General features: G+C 44.1%; 1 protein-coding gene and 1 pseudogene across 1 annotated transcript in view; one reads left to right on the top strand and one right to left on the bottom strand.

The window, feature by feature from the left end:
* Nucleotides 1-22,759, top strand: part of MAGT1 (magnesium transporter 1) — a 49,484-nt gene that overhangs the window by 16,233 nt on the left and 10,492 nt on the right. Inside the window, exons 3-8 of the mRNA XM_008272956.4 lie at nt 970-1,087; nt 5,856-5,996; nt 6,930-7,070; nt 7,578-7,667; nt 8,273-8,336; nt 22,673-22,747. Of these exons, the coding sequence (XP_008271178.1) occupies nt 970-1,087; nt 5,856-5,996; nt 6,930-7,070; nt 7,578-7,667; nt 8,273-8,336; nt 22,673-22,747 (629 nt within the window). The remainder of the gene's footprint in view (nt 1-969; nt 1,088-5,855; nt 5,997-6,929; nt 7,071-7,577; nt 7,668-8,272; nt 8,337-22,672; nt 22,748-22,759) is intronic.
* Nucleotides 9,468-9,926, bottom strand: LOC103351927 (cytochrome c oxidase subunit 6A1, mitochondrial pseudogene; annotated as a pseudogene).

Consider the following 22,759-nt stretch of genomic DNA (forward strand, 5'->3'; position numbering starts at 1 on the left):
ATTTGCATCTGACTTTTAAATAAGTTTATATGATTTTCATTTTTCTTTTTTCAAATAAAGCCACCCATAATTTCACCACTTTATGACAGCCATAGTAACATTGTGGTATTTGCCCTTTGAGTTTTCTACATTATAAATGGCTGGAAAATTTCATGAAAAACGTAATAGTTGTGGTTAGGATTGGCCTAGGGGCCTGCGTTGTGGCATAGCTGGTGAAAAATGCTGGCGTCATATATGGCACTAGTTTGTGTCCTGGCTGCTCCACTTCTGATCCAGCTCCCTGCCAATGGTCTGGGAAAGCAGCAGAAGATGACCCAGGGGCATGGGCCCATACTACCTACGTGGGAGATGTGGAAGAAGCTCCTGGCTCCTAGCTTCGGCCTAGCCCAGCACTGGACATTGCGGCCATCTGGGGAGTGAACCAGTGGATGGAAGACCTCTCTCTCGCTTGCTCTCTCTCTGTTCTTGGGACCCTGCACACATGTGGGAGACCTGGTTGAAGCTCCTGATTTCAGTCTGGCCCAGCCCCAGCCATCCATTGTAGCCATTTGGGGAGTGAACCAGTAGATTGAAGATCTCTCTCTCTCTCTCTCTCTCTCTCTCTCTCTCTCTCTCTGCCTTTCATATAAATAAAAATAAATCTTTAAGAAAAAAGAAGTTAGGTATAAAAAATTGTAGAGATAATTAGCTGGATGTTTTTCAGTAACCACTAAAAAAGCTTTGCAGTAAAAAACAAGCACAAAGTATGAAAGTAGCTACTAATTTCTGGTGAAAACCCCAACATTTGGGATAAAGATTCTCTTCTGAAACAAAATTTGCCTAACTCTGTCATCACAGCCTAACTTGCTTATCAAGGATTTTTTTTTAATATTTCTCTCATTGGACAAAAAAACCCAGTGGTTTAGTTGTACCTGTAGAGCTTTTAATAATTGTTGTATTTGTTATCTTCATAAATCTGATTACATCCAGACAAGCTGATGAAGAATTCCAGATCCTGGCAAACTCTTGGCGATATTCCAGTGCATTTACCAACAGGATATTTTTTGCCATGGTAGATTTTGATGAAGGTTCTGATGTATTTCAAATGGTAAGATCATTAATTTGTTCTACATTTTAGGAATGGGTAAAATGTGGGAAAGTGGAATACATTTTTTTCAGTGGCCATATGTTAAATAGGAATGTTATTGTATGAGATCTAGAGTAGTTAATGAGCTAGGAGTTAAACTTGCTAACCATACTAGGTAGTAATCAAATGCTAACTTGTTAGAATATGGAAATTGGCTAGTAATTAAGTGACATTTGATTTTTTAATAGGATAAAATACTTAAAACATAAAATTTACCATTTTAACCATTTTTAAAAATCACAGCATGGCCGGCGCCGTGGCTCAATAGGCTAATCCTCCACCTTGCGGCGCCGGCACACCGGGTTCTAGTCCCGGTTGGGGCGCCGGATTCTGTCCCGGTTGCCCCTCTTCCAGGCCACCTCTCTGCTATGGCCAGGGAGTGCAGTGGAGGATGGCCCAGGTGCTTGGGCCCTGCACCCCATGGGAGACCAGGAAAAGCACCTGGCTCCTGGCTCCTGCCATCGGATCAGCACGGTGCGCCGGCTGCAGCGGCGGCCATTGGAGGGTGAACCAACGGCAAAGGAAGACCTTTCTCTCTCTGTCTCTCTCTCTCACTGTCCACTCTGCCTGTCAAAAATAAAAAAAAAATAAAAAAAAAAAAGTTTAAAAAAAAAAAATCACAGCATGAATTCTACCATTATGTCACCATTATTTCCTATTGTCTAAATGGTTAATGTGAATATCCTCCTTCATGTTCAAGGTTAAATCCTTCCCATGTGCCCTGGATCCCATATTTACCTGTTTTATAAATCATAACCTCCTATATCTGCATTTTTAGAATTTTTTAAAAAATATTTATTTATGGAGCTGGTGCTATGGCTCACTTGGTTAATCCTCTGCTTGTGGCGCTGGCATCCCATATGGACACCGGGTTCTAGTCCCGGTTGCTCCTCTTCCAGTCCAGCTCTCTGCTGTGGCCCGGAAAGGCAGTGGAGGATGGCCCAGGTGCTTGGGCCCTGTACCGCATGGGAGACCAGGAAGAAGCACCTGGCTCCTGGCTTCAGATCCGCGTAGCTCCGGCCGTAGCGGCCATTTGGGGAGTAAACCAACGGAAGGAAGACCTTTCTCTCTGTCTCTCTGTCTCACTGTCTGTAACTCTACCTGTCAAATAAATTTAAAAAAAAAAAACACTTATTTATTTATTTGAGAGACTGAAAGAGACAGAGCTCCCATCCCACTCTCCACTTGCCCATAATGGCCTGGACTGGATCAAGCTGAAGCGGGGATCTAGGAAATCAATCCAGGTTTCTTATGGGGATGATAGGGACCCAATTACTTGCCATCACATGCTGTTTTCAAGGGTGTACATTACCAGGAAACTGGAATTAGTAGTGGAGCCAAGACTCAAGCCCAGGCACCCCTTTATGGGATGTGGGTATCTCAACCAGTGGTTTAACCATTAGGCCAAGTACCTACCCTTCACACCTGTATTTTTAACTTTAGCCTTTCTGCTAGTTCTTTTCTCATACATATAAACACTCAAAGACAGAGATGCTGTTTTGTTTGTAAGTTTGTCTAATTCCTATATTTGAGCATGTTTTACTCAATAGTAATTGTATAAGACATAGGAGGCAGAGTAGCTGAGACTCAAACTGGCACTCTGCTTCCAATCCAGCTGCCTGCTAACGTGCCTGGGAAAGCAGCAGAACATGGCCCAAGTACTTGGACCCTTGACGCCCACATGGGAGACCCAGATGGAATTCCAGGCTCCTGACTTTATTTAGGAAGTGAACCAGCAGATGGAAGATCTCTTTCTCTGTCTCTCCCTTTGTCACTCTGCCTTTCAAATAAATAAAATAAATCCTTTTTTTTTAAAAGGAAATGTTCATTTAAAAAACACTATATCAGGGGCGAGCATTGTGACATAGCAGGTTAAGCCACTGCTTGCAATGCCAGTATCTCATGCAGGAGTGCCAGTTCAAGTCCCGGCTGCTCTGCTTCCAAGCCAATTTCCTGCTAATGCTCCTGGGAAGGTAGCAGGTGATGGCCCCTGACACCCATGTGGTAGACCTGAATGAAGATCCTGGATCCTAGCTCCTGGTTTCAGCCTGGCCCAGCCGCCCTGGCTGTCATAGCCATTTGGGGAATGAACCAACAGATGGAGGGAGGATCAATCTCTCTCTCTCTCTCTCCTTTTCAAATAATTAATAAATCTTAGTCTTTAAAAAAAGTAAGAGGCAGAGAGACAAATAGTGCTTTCTCTTGGTGGTTCACTCCCCAAATGCCCACAGTGGTCAAGGTGTGCCAGAGCTGGGAACCAGGAACTCAGACCAGGTTTCTCATGTGGGTAGCAGGTAACCAGCTATTTAAGCCATTACCTGTTGCCTTCCAGGGTCTGCATTAGCAGGAAGCTGGAATTCTGAGCCAGAGCAAGGACTTAAACCCAGGCAATTCCAACTGGGATATGAGCATCTGAACTGGCATATTAACCACTAGGCCAGATGTCCATCCCACAAGTATTTTCAATTTATACCTAGAACTGGAATTGCTCAATCATGTAATAATTCTAGTTTTAATTTTTAGAGAAGCCTCCATATTGTTTCCATAGCAGCTGCAACTTTTTTTAAAGATTTATTTTATTTATTTGAAAGAGTTATAGAGAGAGGTAGAGCCAGAGAGAGAGAAACGTCTTCCATTCACTAGTTGACTCCCCAAATGATCACAATGGCCAGAGCTGAGCTGATCCAAAGCCGGGAACCAGGAGCTTCTTCTGGGTCTCCCACGCGGGTGCAGGGGCATAAGGACTTGGGCCATCTTCCACTGCTTTCCCAGGCCATAGCAGAGAGCTGGATTGGAAGTGTAGCAGCTGGGACTCAAACCAGCATCCATATGGGATGCCGGCCTTTGCAGGCTGGGGCTTTAAACCACCGAGCCACAGCACCAGCGCAAAGCTGCAACATTTTACCTTCCCATCAGCAGTGTCCAAGGGCTCCAGTTTCTCCACATCCTTGCCAACAATTGTTTTCGGGTTTGTTTGCTTTAGCTATCCTAATGACTGAGAGGTGGTATCTCACCGTGGTTTTGATTTTCATTTCTGTACTCATCAATGTGGTGGAACAATTTTCAGATGTTTATTGGCTGTACATATACCTTTGGAGATATATCTATACAAGTCCTTTGCCTATTTTTTAAATCAGTTTGGTTTTTGTTTTGAAGTTATAGGAGTTCATTATATATTATGATATTAGTCCCTTATCAGATAAGTGGTTAGCAAATAATAAACATTTGTTTGGGGCCAATGTTGTGGCATAGCAGGTTTAAGCTGCTTCCTTCAGGGCCAGCATCCCATATTGGCACCAGTTCAAGACTTGGCTGCTCCACTTCCAATCCAGCTCCCTGCTAATGTACCTGTGAAACCAGCAGAACATGGCCCAAGTCCTTGGGCCCTTGCCACCTACATGGAGACATGGAAGAAGCTCCTGGCTCCTGGCTTTGGTCTGGTCCAGTCCTGGCCATTGTGGCCATTTGGGTAGTGAACTAGACAATGGAAGATATTCATATTCTCTCTCTCTCTCTCTGTCTCTTACCCTCTCTCACTCTGCTTATCAAAGAAAGAAATATATAGATCTTAATAAGTAAATCTTTAAAGATTTATTTATTTATTTATTTGATAGGGTGATGAGAGAAAAAAGAAACAGAGAGAGATAGTGAGAAACAGAGAATTTCTCCATCCTCTGATTCCGCAAATGCCTACAAGAACTGGAACTGAGCCAGGCTAAAGCCAGGAGCCAACTCTCCCTGGATGATGGCTGGGGCCCAAGTACTTAAGCTATCATCTGCCTCTCAGGCACATGAGTAGGAAGCTGGATTAGAAGCAGAGGTGAGACTCAAACCCAGGCACTCTGATATGGGATATGGGCATCCCCAGCAGCTTAACCTGCTGTGCCACAACATCCACCCCTACAATATATTTTTCAAGAACTGATTGGTTAGGGATCAGTGTCATGATGCAACAGGTTAAGCCATCACCCCCGACACTGGCATCCTGCACGAGCACTAGTTTTAGTCCTGGCTACTCCAGTTCCTATCCAGCTTCCTGAGAACATAGTGAAGATGGCCCAAGTGCTTGAGCCCCTGCCGCCCAAGTGGGAGACCCAGATGGAGCTCCTGGCTCCTGGCTTCAGCTTGGCCCAGCCCTGGCTGTTGCAGACATTTGGGGAATGAACCAGCAGATGGAAGTTCTCTCTTCATGTGTCTATCTGTCTCTCTCCCCCATCTTCAAATAATTAAATGGTAAAGAAATGTGTTGCTCATCAGAAAAAATTTATGAACCTTCTTAGAATGACTTTTTCTGCATATGGCTACAATTTTGTGTTCTTTTTCACTGCAGTTTTATATCATTATTTTATCCTGGTCTGATTTCCTTCAAATTGAGAATGCACTGTATTCAGAGATTGCCACAGCTATGCAAGACAATTTTAGTTCTCATAAATATATTCGTTTCTTTTTTTTTGCATAACCTCTGAACAGATTGAAATATCTACTTCTAGTGGTGTAAAATGTAGGTTTCTTAACTAGGAATCTATATTTGGTAAGTAAAATGTAATAGTTAAGATCAGAGTTAGCCTTGAGTTTGACTCCTGGCTCCACCATTTTCTAAAGAAAATGACTTAACCCACCTAAACCTGGACTTCTTCACCTTTGAAAAATACCTAAATCTCTAGATGTTATTTTCTGTTAAGATTATTTACTTCATATCTTAATATTTTTGTGGGTTGCTTTTATTCAGCTAAACATGAATTCGGCTCCAACTTTCATCAACTTTCCTGCAAAAGGGAAACCCAAACGGGGTGATACATATGAGTTGCAGGTGCGTGGTTTTTCAGCTGAGCAGATTGCCCGGTGGATTGCAGACAGAACTGATGTCAATGTAAGTGTCCCTACTTTGCAGAAGGTCACTTTGCCATTGTCCCTTTTGAATCTTATTGGGAGACCATAATTCTTCTTGTCCTCTTACCACTGAGATGGTAATAGTTTGGTAGTTTCTTATCACTGAGGTGGTGCAGGCTTGTCTTGTGAGACCCACGCACTGTCGGGATGGTAGGGCTGTGGCATTCTTCAACAAGAAGCACCAGAGACAAGTTTCAGTAAACATGTCCGTTTATTAACGATCAAACATAAGCTTTTAAAGGGCAGGCAGAGGGGACATAGCTAATTCAGGGCAACACTAGTTTATAGGATAAAGCCGATATTGGCGCCACTATGCTTCTCCAATCAGCTTGAAGGTCACATAGCCTACATACCCTTCCTGATAGGCCTGGGACACACCCAGGAGCAGTCTGATTGGTAATTACAGGGCTCTTCAACAAAGGGCGGGGTGGGGGTGTGTGTGTGGAGGAAATGTGCCTGGGACTCCTGCCGCCTGCCAGAGGTCAGGTTAACCTCCTGCATGGGCTAGGCAGGCAGCCTCCCAGCCAGGCGCAGGATCACCCCCTTCATAAGCAGCATTTAACAGACTCACCCTGATGAAAGAATTAAATTATAAAACATTCATTTACCTTATTGAATTCAGTGTGGAAATCCCTCTGTCAACCTTCTTAAGATCATGGGCTATCTATTTGCACTTAGCAAATCCTTCTTAATCTAAAAGATGTGTTGTGATTAAACTGGTTATTGTTTACACCTATTCCATCCTATTTTACTATACAATAGAGATCATTTTGGTTGGGATGAAATGAGAAATGTATTGTTTTTCCCTGAAAATAACCACACTAACTTTGATTGCTTTCATTTCAAATTACTTTGATCCAGTTAATTAGTAAAATGTTATATTTAATGCTTTTCTTTCTCTCCTTTCCACTAGATTAGAGTAATTAGACCCCCAAATTATGCTGGTCCCCTTATGTTGGGATTACTTTTGGCTGTTATTGGTGGACTTGTGTATCTTCGAAGAAGCAATATGGAATTTCTCTTTAATAAAACTGGATGGGCTTTTGCAGCTTTGGTGAGTGCATTTTAGAAGAAAAATTATTTTAATAAAATCCTAATGTATTTTTAGATAAGCTTTCATTTATATTAGAAGTAATATTTTCTTTCTTACCCAAGGAAATGATTTTACATGTTTTTATTTTCTGCCTTAAAATCTTTCCTCCATTATTAGGAAGGCCAGAGTTTCAAGGAACTGTTTGTACGTGCTTTCTATTCAGCCTAAATGATAACTGTCATCTCTGTAAAAATCTGTAGTGCTTTTGAAAACATCCTTCTAAAAAGCCTTTTTAGTATTCACTTTTAAAATTTGTGTTGGCTTAATTTTAATTTTAAAAGGTGTTTTCCTTTTGAAGTGCTGTTGAATTGTGATCTTGTGGTGAAACATAGGCCTTAATTAAATCACTTACCTAAATGCAAATTTCATGTGTTATCTGAGAAGATGCACTTCTTCCTGTATCTACTAATCTAATCAATATTGGGCCAGTTGGGCCTTGAGTAATTCATTTTTGTGTTTGTTTTCCAGTGTTTTGTGCTTGCTATGACATCTGGTCAAATGTGGAACCATATAAGAGGACCACCATATGCTCATAAGAATCCTCACACAGGACATGTGGTAAGAGAATTCTGGGATTTCTTTCCATTATATACCAAAGTTAATGATTACTCTGTCAGACCAATGTCAGCGTACAAAGGGATTTGTTTTTTCAATTTTTCTGTTAATAAGCCAAAATCACTAATAAGACTATGCAGTGCTCTTCAAAGTGGGAAGTTCCATTTCCCACTGGTGAGTCCTTTTGACAGTGCTAGCCAAGAATGAGTCAGCCTCACATAAATAGAATAATTGATCAAATACTTTAGCATTTATTGTTTCTAGGCACAATGCTAGGTATTATTAGATACTGTGATGAACATGAAAAGCGTGGTCCCTGTCATTGTGGTCTACATTATCATAACTCATGGTCTTAAATGTGAGTTTTGTCATATATTTTGTTGTTAAAAACATAGTATAATAAAAGACAAATGGAGAATAAATAATACAGAAATAGTTTGTATGTCAATCAAACTTACTTATGAATACCACAGACTCAAAAGTTTGTTGCATGCTTATATATATTATTAATAATTTCATAGGGTGTTAAATAACCCATTTTAGGTTAGGACACCAAAGTTTAACGTGTATTTAAATATCCTGTTTTGTTTCATCTTCTCCCCACCCAGAATTATATCCATGGAAGCAGCCAAGCCCAGTTTGTGGCTGAAACACACATCGTTCTTCTGTTCAGTATCCTTTTTACAATAAGTCTTTGTTACTGCATTTTGTCTCTTTTCCCAGTATAGTACTCTCTACAGCATTTGACTGCAGTTGTTCTCTTAATATAGGTCATCATATTCTTTAGAAATCATATTACTGTGTCATCCATCTTAGCCTAATCAGCCTAAGACCACCAAAGACAAACCTGTAGTTTGATAAAGCCAGGTTTATTGAAGCAAAAATGACTGAACATCAGAGTAAGGATGAGACATGTCACTAAAGAAAAAAATAGAATTGTTAGAGAGCTTGGGAGAAGGGTAGGGCTTAGGTGAAATTTACATGAAACTTTGCTTTGATAGGCTGAAAGCTAAAAGCAAAGCAAGGCTGAGTATAGTGGGATCAACATCAAGTCTGTATTTTGAAGGGGACCTGTAGGAAATGGGGTTCCATGCTGAGTTTACTCCAAGATCTCAGCATAAGAAGATTCAAAGCAGAGACATAGAGATGTATAGGAAAGCAGGATTTATTTAGAAGGATGAAGATAGTATACATTCAGACATGAATGAGGATGACCTCTCTGTGTGAGGAAAGAGTAAGGTCTGCCCACGGCTCAATAGGCTAATCCTCCGCCTGTGGCGCCAGCACTGCGGGTTCTAGTCCCGTCAGAGCGCCAGATTCTGTCCCGGATGCTCCTCTTCCCGTCCAGCTCTCTGCTGTGGCCCAGGAGTGCAGTGGAGGATGGCCCAGGTGCTTGGGCCCTGTACCCGCATGGGAGACCAGGAAGAATAAGGTCTGTGACTGTGCCCAACAAGTTCAGGTCATCCCTTTGTCAGATAGGGGATGATGCCCTAACTGAATATACAAATAAGAGATGGGGGGGGCGGGGCAGGGCTTCATTGTAAGTGGTGACCTCTGAGAAGGTATCATGGCATCTCCACATGGATCTCAGCTTATACATGGTTATTACCATGTTTTATGCATGATGAGGAAGTGAGGCTCAGGTATATCTTGGGGAAGTGGGTGTGTCAAGCCTGCAGCCATATTGGATCAGCCTGGAAGTGAGTGAGTATCTTTATTGTTTTTTAAAGGCAGAACTGTGAAATGTGGTTTTTTTGTTTTAGGTTTAAGTTATTTCTTTAAGCCATCTCCTGCCATAAGCAGAGATGGAGATCAGTATAATGGTCATCATTTGATACAAGTAAAGAAGGTGAGCTTAAGGTCCCATAGACTTTTGTGGTCCGCATGCAAAGTGGTGGTCCCTGGTGCCTGTGAGGGTCCAGGTTCTCGTTATTCATCTTCGTAGCCAGTTGGAAGTGGATTCACATGAGGGTTATGGAACAGAGTATGGTTCCCATCTGCCCAGGGAAAGGGCTTGGACCTGATGCGGAGATGGGGGTAGTTGATGAACTCGGGTGTCTCGTGCTCTTTGTGGTGCAACTTCAGGTAGAAGTTCAGCATGCTCACACCCACGCCGGGGAGCGCGATGAAGTAGGTGAGGGCCTTCCACATGCGAGCTGAGCCCTCCTCTCTGGGGGGCGCTGCTCACATAGGCCGCCCCACTTGGAGGCGGGACCGACCTAGAAGCCGAGAAACCCTGGACCCAGCTGCCGTCGCTGCCATTTTCCTCCTGGACAGCCCCTTAAGTTTTATTTATTTATTTGGTAGGCAGAGTTACAGAGGCAGAAAGAGAGAGAGAGAGAGGTCTTCTATCTGCTGGTTCACTCCCCAAATGGCTGCAATGCCTGGAGCTGGGCCAATCCAAAGCCAGGAGCCAGGCACTTCTTCTATGTCGCCTACACGGGTGCAAGGGCCCAAGGACTTGGGCCATCCTCTACTGCTTTCCCAGTTTATATCAAAGAGCTGGATTGGAGGTGGAGCAGCCAGGACTTGAACTGGCACCCATATTTGATATCAGCACTGCAGGCGGCAGGTTTTGTTTTGTTTTTTTGTTTGTTTGCTTGTTTGTTTTGACAGAGTGGGCAGTGAGAGAGAGAGAGAGACAGAGTTTAGAAAGGTCTTCCTGAGCCGGCGCCGTGGCTCAATAGGCTAATCCTCCACCTTGCGGCGCCGGCACACCGGGTTCTAGTCCCGGTTAGGGTGCCGGATTCTGTCCCGGTTGCCCCTCTTCCAGGCCAGCCCTCTGCTATGGCCAGGGAGTGCAGTGGAGGATGGCCCAGGTGCTTGGGCCCTGCACCCCATGGGAGACCAGGAAAAGCACCTGGCTCCTGGCTCCTGCCATCGGATCAGCGCGGTGCACCGGCTGCAGCGGCGGCCATTGGAGGGTGAACCAACGGCAAAGGAAGACCTTTCTCTCTGTCTCTCTCTCTCACTGTCCACTCTGCCTGTCAAAAAAAAAAAAAAAAAAAAGAAAGAAAGGTCTTCCTTTACCGTTGGTTCATCCTCTAATGGCCGCTGCGGCCAGCGCACCGTGCTGATCCAAAGCCAGGAGCCAAGTGCTTTCTCCTGGTCTCCCATGCGGGTGCAGGGCCCAAGCACTTGGGCCATCCTCCACTGCACTCCCAGGCCACAGCAGAGAGCTGGACAAGAGGGGCAACCGGGACTAGAACCTGGATTAGCCTCTTAAGCCGTGGCGCCGGCCAGGCAGCAGATTTTACCTGCTACGCCACAGTGCCGGCCCTGTGAGTGTGGTTTTAACTGCAGAACTGTGGCAAGGAGACTGCTGGCAGCCTCTCGGCTCCTCTGCTCACATATGAGACCCAGGGTTCTGTTTCCTTGGAAACTACAAAGTTAGGTTAAATGTGGGGTGGATTTTGTCTTCAAAATCTCTTAGTTTGAAGCTCTGTTAGTTTTAAATTGAGGCTACTTAGAAATTATACTTGTAAATTGAGTGACTGAAATCATTCTGTTAGGAGTAAAATGTTTCATTCTTAATGGTATAATTTCAAATAGTTCATGATTTAAGGTAACAGTATTCCTCACTAAGAAAGCAGAGTTACTAAAAAACGGTGGCATTTTGACATTTTTCAGCTATAGTATGTCGTATGTCTAAAGGAGAATTATTTCCTGTGGATTGTGTAGGTGCTTGATAAGTGTGTTGTTCCATTCTCTTCAATTTCAGAAAGATTTTTACTTTCTTGGCCTGAGCTACTTTTTAATTTCTTTTTTTTTTAAAAAAATATTTATTTATTTGAAAGAGTTAGAGAGAAAGAGAGAGAAAGGTCTTCTATCCACTGGTTCACTCCCCGGATGGCATCAACGGCTGGAGCTGGGCCGATCCAAAGTCAGGAGCCAGGAGCTTCTTCCAGGTTTCCCACGCGGGTGCAGGGGCCCAAGGACTTGGGCCATCTTCTGCTGCTTTCCCAAGCCATAGCAGGGAGCTGGATTGGAAGTGGAGCAGCCGGGGCTCAAACCAGCACTCATATGGGATGCTGGACTACAGGCAGTGGCTTTACCTGCTACACCACAGCACCAAACCCTTTTTACTTTCTGACATCTAAAAAATGAATGCTTCTGAAAGCTTCAAGGATAGGTAAGAATGACATTAGATAGATAAGACTCTGATTTTCATAGTACAGGTTGAGCACCTCCAGTCTGAAATAATATTTTGGATTTTTAGATTATAGATACCCCATCTATATTTTTAAAAAACAACTCTAAAATCTGAAGCACTTCTGGTGCCAGGAATTTTGGATTAGGGATATTCAGCTTGAATTGCTGAACAAACTTCATATCATCTAAATATATAAACAGTGATTGTGTGGAATAAATCAACAAGGTGAGCAAATACAGTGGTCCTGAAGTTATGCTTCCCAGTCAAGGTGTTTTGACACTGATATGTTAGAATTGGTTGTAGCCCAGCCTGTTGGAGTGCCTGCCTGGTATTTTGGTGGTAAATTCATTTGCCCTGCTTTTTCATCTCAACAATTAGATGACTTGGAGTTATTCTAATTCAACCCTTATTCTACTGAAAATGAGATGTATTAGGAAAGAATAGGTTAAGAATTTTGAAGATGAGTACAATCAATTTGAGTAATTGCATGGCTTTTGAAATAGAAACTTAAATGGTTTTTTCCTGATTATAGAAGTTGATGAAAGAAAACTTAGAAAAATATAAAAGAAATAAATGTTTAAACTACTGGAAATATTATCTTTAGTAAATATGTATGTCTTTCCCAGGTTTTCTTTAAAAGATTTTATTTGAAAGGCAGAGTGACAGAGAAATTGATCAGTTGATCAATCTTCCATCCACAGGTTCACTCACCAGATAGCTGTAACAGCCCAGCCTGAGCCAGGCGGAAGCCGAGAACCAGAAACTCTATCCAGGTCTCTCACATGGGTGGCAGGGGCCCAAGTACTTGGACCATCACCTGCTGCCTTCCCAGGCACATTACAGAAAGCTGGCTTGGAAACAGAGCAGGCAGTACTCCAACTAGCACTCTGAAATGGAATGCTGGCGTTGTAAATGGTAGCTTAACCTGCTGCACCACAATGCCAGCCCCCATATTATTATGTTGACGGTTAATTTTGAGTGAGATGTTTAAGGAAAACATTCTGACAAAATACTAACCATTTGCTTTTTTTAAAAAAAATTAATTTATTTTTATTTGAAAGAGGTACAGAGAGAGAGGTCTTCCATCCACTGGTTCACTCCACAGATAGCTGGAATGGCCAATGCTGAGCTGATCCAGAGCCAGGAGCGTCTTCCGGGTCTTCCATGTCGCTGCAGGGGCCCAAGCACTTGGACCATCTTTGGACCTTCTTCTACTGCTTTCCCAGGCCATAGCAGAGAGCTGGATCAGAAGTGGGGCAGCTGGGACCTGAACTGGCACCCATATGGGTTGCTGGCGCCTCAGGCAAAGGCTTAGCCCACTGCACTACAGCTCCGGCCCCACCATTTGGTTTTAATTAACAGACACTTGGGGAAATTATTTATTTGAAAGGCAACGTTCCAAAGGGTGGGGAGGTCTTCCATACCCAGTTCACTCCCCAATGGCTGCAGTGGCCTGGAGTTGGGCCATGCCAAAGCCAGGAGCCAGGAGCCTCTTCTGGGTTTCCCACCTGAGAGCAGGGGCCCAAGCATTTGGTCATCCTCTGCTGCATTCCCGGGTATATTATCAGGTAGCTGGATCAGAAGTAGAGCAGACAGGACTCCGATAGGCAGCCATATGGGATGGCTGTGCTGCAGACCCCCAACCCTTACTTTTTTTTTAAGATTTTATTTATTTATTTATTTGAGAAGTAGAGTTACAGTGAGAGGAAGAGACAGAGAGAAGGGTCTTCCGTCAGTTGGTTCACTCTCCAAATGGCCGCAACGGCCGAAGCTGCACTAATCCAAAGCCAGGTGCTTCTTCCCGGTCTCCCACGTGGATGCAGGGACCCAAGGACTTGGGCCATCTTCTACTGCCTTCCCGGCCCACAGCAGAGAGCTGGATTGGAAGAGGAGCAGCCAGGATTAGAACTGGTGCCCATATGGGATGCTGGCGCCACCTACTACACTACGGTGCTGGCCCCTATTTTTTTAATTCCTAAAATTTGAGTAAAAATATTCATTTGGGGCCAGGATTGTGGATCAGTGGGTGAAGCCACTACCTGTGGCAAAAGCATCGCATATCAGACTGCTGCTTCAAGTCCTGGCTGCTCTACTTGCCATCCAGCTAGCTCCCTGTTAATGTGCCTGGTAAAGCAAAGAAGATGGCCTGAATGCTTGTGGCCTTGCCACCCTGGGTGGAGTTCCTGTCTCTTGGCCCGGCCCTGACCACTGCAGCCATTTGGGGAGTGAACCAGTGGATAGATCAACAGATTCTCCCTCCCTTGCTCCTTCCCTGCCCCTCCCCTGCCTCTGCTTCTCTGTAACTCTGCCTTTCAAATAAATAAATACATCTTTTAAGAAAAAGAAACAGTGGGGACCAGCGTTGTGGCACAGCTGGTTAACACCCTGGCCTGAAGCACCAGCATCCCATGTGGGCGCTGTTTTAAGGCCCGGCTGCTCCTCTTCCAATCCAGCTCTCTGCTATGGCCTGGGAAAGCAACAGAAGATGGCCCAAGTCCTTGGGCCCCTGCACCCATGTGGGAGACCCAGAAGAAGCTCTTGGCTCCTGGCTTTGGATTGGCGCTGCTCTGGCCATTGCAGCTATCTGGGGAGTGAACCAGCGGATAGAAGACATCTTTCTCTCTCTACCTCTCTGTGTAACTGTGTCTTTCAAATAAATAAAAAAGAAAAAGAAACAATGTAGCAAATGGTAGTTAAAATTATAAAATATTAGTTAATTGGGAGTTTGTTTTTTAAATCTTTGTCCTAGTTTTTTTTTTTCCTCTGAGAGGCAGAGAGACAGACAGAAAAAGAGAGAGCTCCCATCTGCTGATTCACTACCCAAATGCCAATAACAACCCAGGGCTGTGCTGGACCAAAGTCAGGAGCCCAGAACTCCATCTGAGTCTCCCATAGGGGTAGCAGAAACCCAGTTACTTGAACCATCACTGCAGCCTCCCAGGGACTGCATTATCAGGAAGCTCTAATTCAGAATGGGCATCTTAATCAATATGTCAAGCACCCACTTCCTGTCTAACAATTTTAAATATTATATAATAAATTTAAGAAATTAGAATTTGCTTACATTTTACTTCTATCCAAAGGTTAAACATTAGCTTAGGGTTTCATATACTTTTGGAAGAGATTGCAAACCTGTTGTAATAAAGAACTTTTATAAGTTTAGTTATTAGGATATAAAATGGGAATTTTTTTTAATAAGATTTATTTATTTCCTTGAGAGGCAGAGTTACAGAGAGAGGGAGAGACAGACAGGTCTTCTGTCCACTGATTCACTCCCCAAAGGGCGCAATGGCCAGACCTGGGTCGATCCAAAGCCAGGAGCCAGGAGATTCTTCCAGGTCTCCCACACGGGTGCAGGGGTCCAAGGACTTGGGCTTACTTCTACTGCTTTCCCAGGCCATAGCCAAGAGCTGGATTGGAAGTGGAACACCTGTGACTCGAACCAACACCCATATGGGATGCTGACACTGCAGGCAGAGGCTTTACCCACTATGCCACAGTGCCGGCCCCAATAGTGTCTTTTTTTTTTTTTTTTTTTTTTTGACAGGCAGAGTGGACAGTGAGAGAGAGAGACAGAGAGAAAGGTCTTCCTTTTCCATTGGTTTACCCTCCAATGGCCGCCACGGCTGGTGCACAGTGGCCAGCGCACCGCGCTGATCCGATGGCAGGAGCCAGGTACTTATCCTGGTCTCCCATGGGGTACAGGGCCCAAGCACCTGGGCCATCCTCCACTGCACTCCCTGTCCACAGCAGAGAGCTGGCCTGGAAGAGAGGCAACCGGGACAGAATCCGGCGCCCCAACGGAGACTAGAACCCGGTGTGCTGGCGCCGCAAGGCGGAGGATTAGCCTAGTGAGCCGCTGTGCCGGCCCCCAATAGTGTCTTAAGTGCTGTGTACTAGATATGATGGTAAGAAAATGAATAATTTAGTCAAAGGTAGAGAACATTAGGAAAGGGTTAATACTCCTTAATTTTTTTAGAGATATGATACCCTAAGACTCAAAACCTAGTTTACAGTTTCCATGTTCATAAGAATTAATAGTGGGCCGGCACCGCAGCTCACTAGGCTAATCCTCCGCCTTGCGGCGCCGGCACACCGGGTTCTAGTCCCAGTTGGGGTGCTGGATTCTGTCCCGGTTGCCCCTCTTCCAGGCCAGCTCTCTGCTGTGGCCAGGGAGTGCAGTGGAGGATGGCCCAAGTGCTTGGGCCCTGCACCCCATGGGAGACCAGGAGAAGCACCTGGCTCCTGCCATCGGATCAGTGCGGTGCGCCGGCCGCAGCGCGCCGGCCGTGGCGGCCATTGGAGGGTGAACCAATGGCAAAGGAAGACCTTTCTCACTGTCCACTCTGCCTGTCAAAAAAAAAAAGAAGAGAATTAATAGAATAAGATGACTACTAAATAGTAATCATGATTTTGTGAACTGTCTATGTATTACCCAGCTTAATATTGTACAATTTGCTGCACAGTTAATAAAAGAAACTGTATAACAAGTTTCCTGGTCTACTAAGCAAGTTTTTTTAAAAAAGTTTTATTTATTTATTTGAAAGTCAGATTTACACAGAGAGTGAGGCGCGGGGGTGGGGGTCTTCCATCCGAAGGTTCACTCCCCAACTGGCCACAACGGCCAGAGCTGCACCAATCCGAAGCCACGAGCCAGGAGCTTCTTCTGGGTCTCCCATGTGGGTGCAGGGGCCCAAGGACTTGGGCCATCCTCCATCGTTCTCCCAGGCCATAGCAGAGAGCTGGATCGGAAGTAGAACAGCAGGGTCTTGAACCGGCGCCCATATGGGATACCAGCACTTCAGGCCAGGGTGTTAACCTGCTGCGCCACAGTGCTTGCCCCCATGATCTGCTAAGCAAGTTTTAAAATTACATTTTATACTCTCTTTTTGTAAAGATTTATTTATTTATCTGGAAAGCAGAGATACAAAGAAAAAGAGAGAGAAAGAGAGATGAATCTTCCATCTGCTGGTTCACTCTCCAAATGGCTACAATGGCTGGGCCTGGGGTGAAGCCAGGAGCCAGGAATTTCTGGGTCTCCCACATAGGTTCAGAGGCCCAAGTACTTGGGCTATCTTCCGCTGCATTCCCAGGCACATTAGCAGGGAGCTGGATCATAAGTGGAGCAGCCAAGACTCAAACCGATGCCCATATGGAATGGCAGCACACAGGCAGAGGCTTAACCTTCTATGCCACAGCACCAGCCCCACATTTTATACTCTTTTATTTGAAGTATTGCTTTCATGCAGAGAAGTTTACAAATCATAAGTGTATGGGGCCGGCACTGTGGTGTAGCAGGAAAAGCCGCTGCCTGCAGTGCTGGCATCCCATATGGGCTCCAGTTCGAGTCGTGGATAGTCCACTCCCCATCCGGCTCTCTGCTGTGGCCTGGGAAAGCAGTGGAAGAATGTCCAAGTGCTTGGGCCCCTGCACCCACGTTGGGGACCCAGAAGATGCCCCTGGCTCCTGGTTTCAGATCATTTCAGCTCCAGTCATTGTGGCCATCTCGGGCATGAACCAGCAGATGGGAGACCTCTCTCTCTGCCTTTGCCTCTCTGCAAATCTGCCTTTCAATAAATGAATAAATCTTGGCCGGCGCCATGGCTCACTAGGCTAATCCTCCACCTGTGGCGCCAGCACAGTGGGTTCTAGTCCCGGTCGGGGCGCCGGATTCTGTCCCAGTTGCTCCTCTTCCAGGCCAGCTCTCTGCTGTGGCCGGGGAGTGCAGTGGAGGATGGCCCAAGTGCTTGGGCCCTGCACCCCATGGGAGACCAGGAGAAGCACCTGGCTCCTGGTTTCCGATCAGCGCGGTGCACCGGCCGTAGCGGCCATTGGAGGGTGAACCAAAGGAAAAGGAAGACCTTTCTCTCTCTCTCTCTCTCTCTCTCTCACTGTCCACTCTGCCTGTCAATAAATAAATAAATAAATAAATAATAAATAAATCTTAAAAAAAAGTTAAGTGTACATTTGCTGGATTTTCGTCACATGAACATACCAGTATAACCAACACCCAAATGAGTAAATACAGTTTTTACATGTATTCCAGAGCTGTCCCTGTTCATCAGTCTTCCCACCAAACTACTGTTTTGACTGCTTACACCATGAATAAGTTTTACCTAATTTAAAAAATATTTATTTATTTGAAAGGCAGAGTTGGGGGGAGGGTGGGACGTGTTCCATCTGTTCGTTCACTCACAAAATGGCCACAATGGTCAGGCTGAAGTCAGGAGCCTGAAACTCCATCCTGGTCTTCTCATGGGTTACAGGGCCCAAGCATTTGAGCCATCCTCTGCTGTTTTCCCAGGCTCATTAGCAGGGAGCTAAATTGGAAATAGAGCAGTCAGAACTTGAACCAACAGTCATATGGGATGCTAGTGTTGCAAGCAGCAGCTCAACTTGCTGTACCACAATGCCAGCCCTTATTTTTTTGAACGTTATATAAATGTAATCCTACAATGAATATATTTGGATTTGGAAAGTAAAGTAGCAGTATGGAAAAATTCTACTCATAATTGGCCAGCGCCGCGGCTCACTAGGCTAATCCTCCGCCTAGCGGCGCCAGCACACCGGGTTCTAGTCCCGGTCGGGGCGCCAGATTCTGTCCCGGTTGCCCCTCTTCCAGGCCAGCTCTCTGCTGTGGACAGGGAGTGCAGTGGAGGATGGCCCAGGTGCTTGGGCCCTGCACCCCATGGGAGACCAGGAAAAGCACCTGGCTCCTGGCTCCTGCCATCGGATCAGCGCGGTGCGCCGGCCGCAGCGCGCCGGCCGCGGCGGCCATTGGAGGGTGAACCAACGGCAAAGGAAGACCTTTCTCTCTGTCTGTCTCTCTCACTGTCCACTCTGCCTGTCACAAAAAAAAAAAAAAAATTCTACTCATAATTTAAAATTCCAATATTAATAATTATGTTTAATTTTGTATTTTCTCTTTCATTCTTTATCCATATGTATGTTTTATGTGGGGAAAGGTATTCATTTTTGTACTTATTGATATACTTTGTATGAAGTTTGATATCTCCATATATTATAAGTATTTTCTCTATTTCATATCTTAGACAAATACATGAGAATAACAGAAATACAAAAATATAGATAAGAAAAATCATTATTGTTAATATAACAGCTATATCACAATACGATTATTCTCCTATTGAACATTGCAAAGAATGTTTCCGTGGAGATAAAAACATAATTTGGCTTATCTCCAAATTCCCCGATGATAAAAAAACACAGTGTGCCTTGTTTAAATCTACCTTGAGGGCCGGCGCCGCGGCTCACTAGGCTAATCCTCCGCCTTGCGGTGCCGGCACACCGGGTTCTAGTCCTGGTCGGGGTGCCGGATTCTGTCCCGGTTGCCCCTCTTCCAGGCCAGCTCTCTGCTGTGGCCCGGGAGTGCAGTGGAGGATGGCCCAAGTGCTTGGGCCCTGCACCCCATGGGAGACCAGGAGAAGCACCTGGCTCCTGGCTTCAGATCAGCCCGGTGCGCCGGCCGTAGCGCGCCAGCCGTGGCAGCCATTGGAGGGTGAACCAACGGCAAAAGGAAGACCTTTCTCTCTGTCTCTCTCTCACTATCCACTCTGCCTGTCAAAAAAAAAAAAATCTACCTTGAACATTAATAATAAAAGTAACTTACAAATTTTTTAAGTTTTGTAATTATGCTTCATTTTATGTACATATATTTGCCTTTATATATAATGTACTTTAATTCTTCTAGCTCTTTTTTTAACGATTTATTTATTTATTTAAGAGGTAGAGTTACAGACAGTGAGAGGGAGAGACAGAGAGAAAGGCCTTTCTTCCACTAATGCACTCCCCAAATGGCCACAACAGCCAGCGCTGCGCCGATCCAAAGCCAGGAGCCAGGAGCTTCTTCCGGGTCTCCCATGTGGGCACAGGGTCCCAAGCACCTACACCATCTTCCACTGCCTTCCCAGGCCATAACAAAGAGCTGGATTGGAAGAGGAGCAGCCAGGACTAGAACTGGCACCCACAGGCATAGGATTAACCTGTGACACAGCACCGGCCCCACTAGCTCTTTTAATAGCCTAGTTCTTGTATGTCATGGAATACTGCCGCCTCTAGTTTCTATTCAGTTCTATTGGGGTAACATTTAATTATAATTATTTAATTGTTTATTTTATTGTTTGTATTCCCCACTACAGTGTAAACTTGTCTGTGGAAGGGTCTTTATTCCCTTCTACTTTTTTTTTAAAGGTTTATTCATTTACTTGAAAGTCAGAGTTACACAAAGAGAGGGGGGGGGGGAGGTCTTCCATCAGCTGGTTCACTCCCTAGTTGACCTCAACAGCTGGAGCTGCGCTGATCCAAAGCCAGGAGCCAAGGGGCCGGTGCCGTGGCTCACTTGCTTAATCCTCCACCTGCGGTGCCAGCATCCTGTATGGGCACCAGGTTCTAGTCCTGGTTGCTCCTCTTCCAGTCCGGCTCTTTGCTGTGGCCCGGGAAGGCAGTGGAGGATGGCCCAAGTGCATGGGAGACCAGAAAGAAGCACCTGCCTCCTGGCTTCAGATCGGCATAGCTCCGGCTGTAGCAGCCATTTGCGAGGTGAACCAACGGAAGGAAGACCTTTCTCTCTGTCTCTTTCTCTCACTGTCTAACTCTGTCAAATAAATTTTTAAAAAAAAAGCCAGGAGCTTCTTCTGGTCTCCCACATGGGTGCCGGGGCCCAAGCACTTGGTCCATCTTCCACTGTTTTTCCAGGCCATAGCAGAGAGCTGGATCAGAAGTGGAGCAGCTGGGACTGGGGTGCTGGTATTGCAGGCGGCAGCTTTACCTGGTACACCATAGTGCTGGCACCATATCCCCTTCTACTATATGACTCCAACAACTAATAGTGCCTGCCATAAAGCAGGCCATGTTAGTAAAAATTTAAAATAAGTGAAGTGAAGCAATATATATGTGAATGTGCATCATAGTTCTGACAGCTGAGAACAATGCATACAGACTTTGCATGTGTATAAGAAGATGGACAACTCATTCAAAGTATATAGACCATGATAGTCTCTACCATTAATCTCATTGTAGCCAGTAACCAAATTGTCTATAGATGTTATCAATCTTTGCTCAAGCCTGGATATGAAGAACCTCAGTAAGGTTAAAATGTGTTGAGAGAAGAGACTTGGCTGAGCAACTGAAAACATGAATGGGCATCATCCCTAACAAGAGGCTATGAAGAGAGAATGTGAGATGATCATAAAGGAATGAATAGTGAAATTCAAGATCCAATTATAAATTCAGGCCTCATGGCCATAAGAAGGCCAGCTGAGCGGCCGGTGCTGTGGCGTAGTGGTAAAGCTGCCACCTGCAGTGCTGGCATTCCATATGGACTCTGGTTCGAGTCCCGGCTGCTCCACTTCTGATCCAGCTCTCTGCTATGGCCTGGGAAAGAGTAGAAGATGGCCCAAGTCCTTGGGCCCCTGCACCCACGTGGGAGACCCAGAGGAAGCTCCTGGCTTCAGATCTGCCAGCTTGGGCCCTTGTGGCCATCTGGGGAGTGAACCAGCAGATGGAAGACCTCTCTCTCTCTGCCTCTCCTCTCTCTGCGTAACTCTGACTTTCAAATAAATAAATCTTTAAAAAATAATAAAAATTCTTCATACACTTAAAAATGTATCCTTCATCTATGATATGAATTACAGTTACTTTATTTGCCTTTTAAATTTGTTTATATTTTCTTCCCAAGAAGAAAGTTTTAGGTACTTGAATTTATTAATCTTTTGAGGGTCTTGTACCATATTTTAGAAAGATCTTTCCTACTGTAATATTTTTTAAATGATGGATTAGGTGTTTTTTTTGGGAAAACCATGTGAAGACTACATGAAAATTCTTTGTATTATTTTTGCAACTTCATTCTAAGTCTAAAATTATTTCAATGATGAATTGATGGACTTATGTATTATCAGGCAAATATAGTACAGTATTAATTGTAAACTAGCTAGTGTGTGCAATTCTTCTGACAATTCTATAGGTTGGATAGTTTTATAATAAAATATAAAAAACGCTCCTAATATTTCTTTTAGTTTTTTCATGGTTTCATTATTTATATTTGAATTATTGTTTAAACTTTTTTGGTACAAGGTTAAAATTTTTTAATTTTTAAGCTATATAAAACGTGAATATACTCTAGTTATAAAAATTTAAAACAATATTGAAAAGATGCAGGTTGGCTTTGCTCCTTTTCCCCAATCCCAGTCTCGAATCAGTGTACATATGAGATGCTGGCACCACAGAGTGGCTTTACCCACTACACACAGCGTCGGCCCTGTTACCTTATATTCTTAAGCTGAATGAAAGTGAAGTCATGGCAATGTGGGAATTTACTTTTTTTTGTTAGAATAGGGCAAAACTAGGTAGCCTAGCAGTAATTTGTGCTTTAATGGTTAATTTTTTAAATTTTTGAGAAATTATTTATCAAATAACAGTTTATTCTCCCTAAATGGTACATATTTCAAATGGGCTTTTTTGGAAGGATAGTTTAAATATTCAAATATCTGTTTCATATTTTAATAGCATATGGAGTCAGGAAAATAGCTGAATATCCAGGCAGGTTATTTCATAGTACAATTACAGGAAAACACATATTTGATCTGTAAATTATAGTGAGATGTTTGTTTAAAATATCAGTCTTTGTACAAATAAAGTAATGTTATAACCTTAATTTTTTACTGTATCATCATAACAAATGTCACACTCTATAGTTACAAAACTATTTTAATTGATTTTTATAATTAAAAATTAAATATTTATATATTTATTTGATTTTCTTCATGAGAAATTAGGAATAGTAAAGTTGTATGTCTTTTATATCTATGTGAATTTCTCCTTAAACCGTTTTCCTAAGATGGTGGGGTTACCTTAGGGATGGTGCTTTTATGTGAAGCTGCTACTTCTGACATGGATATTGGAAAGCGAAAGAGTAAGTCATATC

This window comes from Oryctolagus cuniculus, chromosome X, assembly GCF_964237555.1.
Source record: "Oryctolagus cuniculus chromosome X, mOryCun1.1, whole genome shotgun sequence".
Taxonomy (NCBI): Eukaryota; Metazoa; Chordata; class Mammalia; order Lagomorpha; family Leporidae; genus Oryctolagus; species Oryctolagus cuniculus.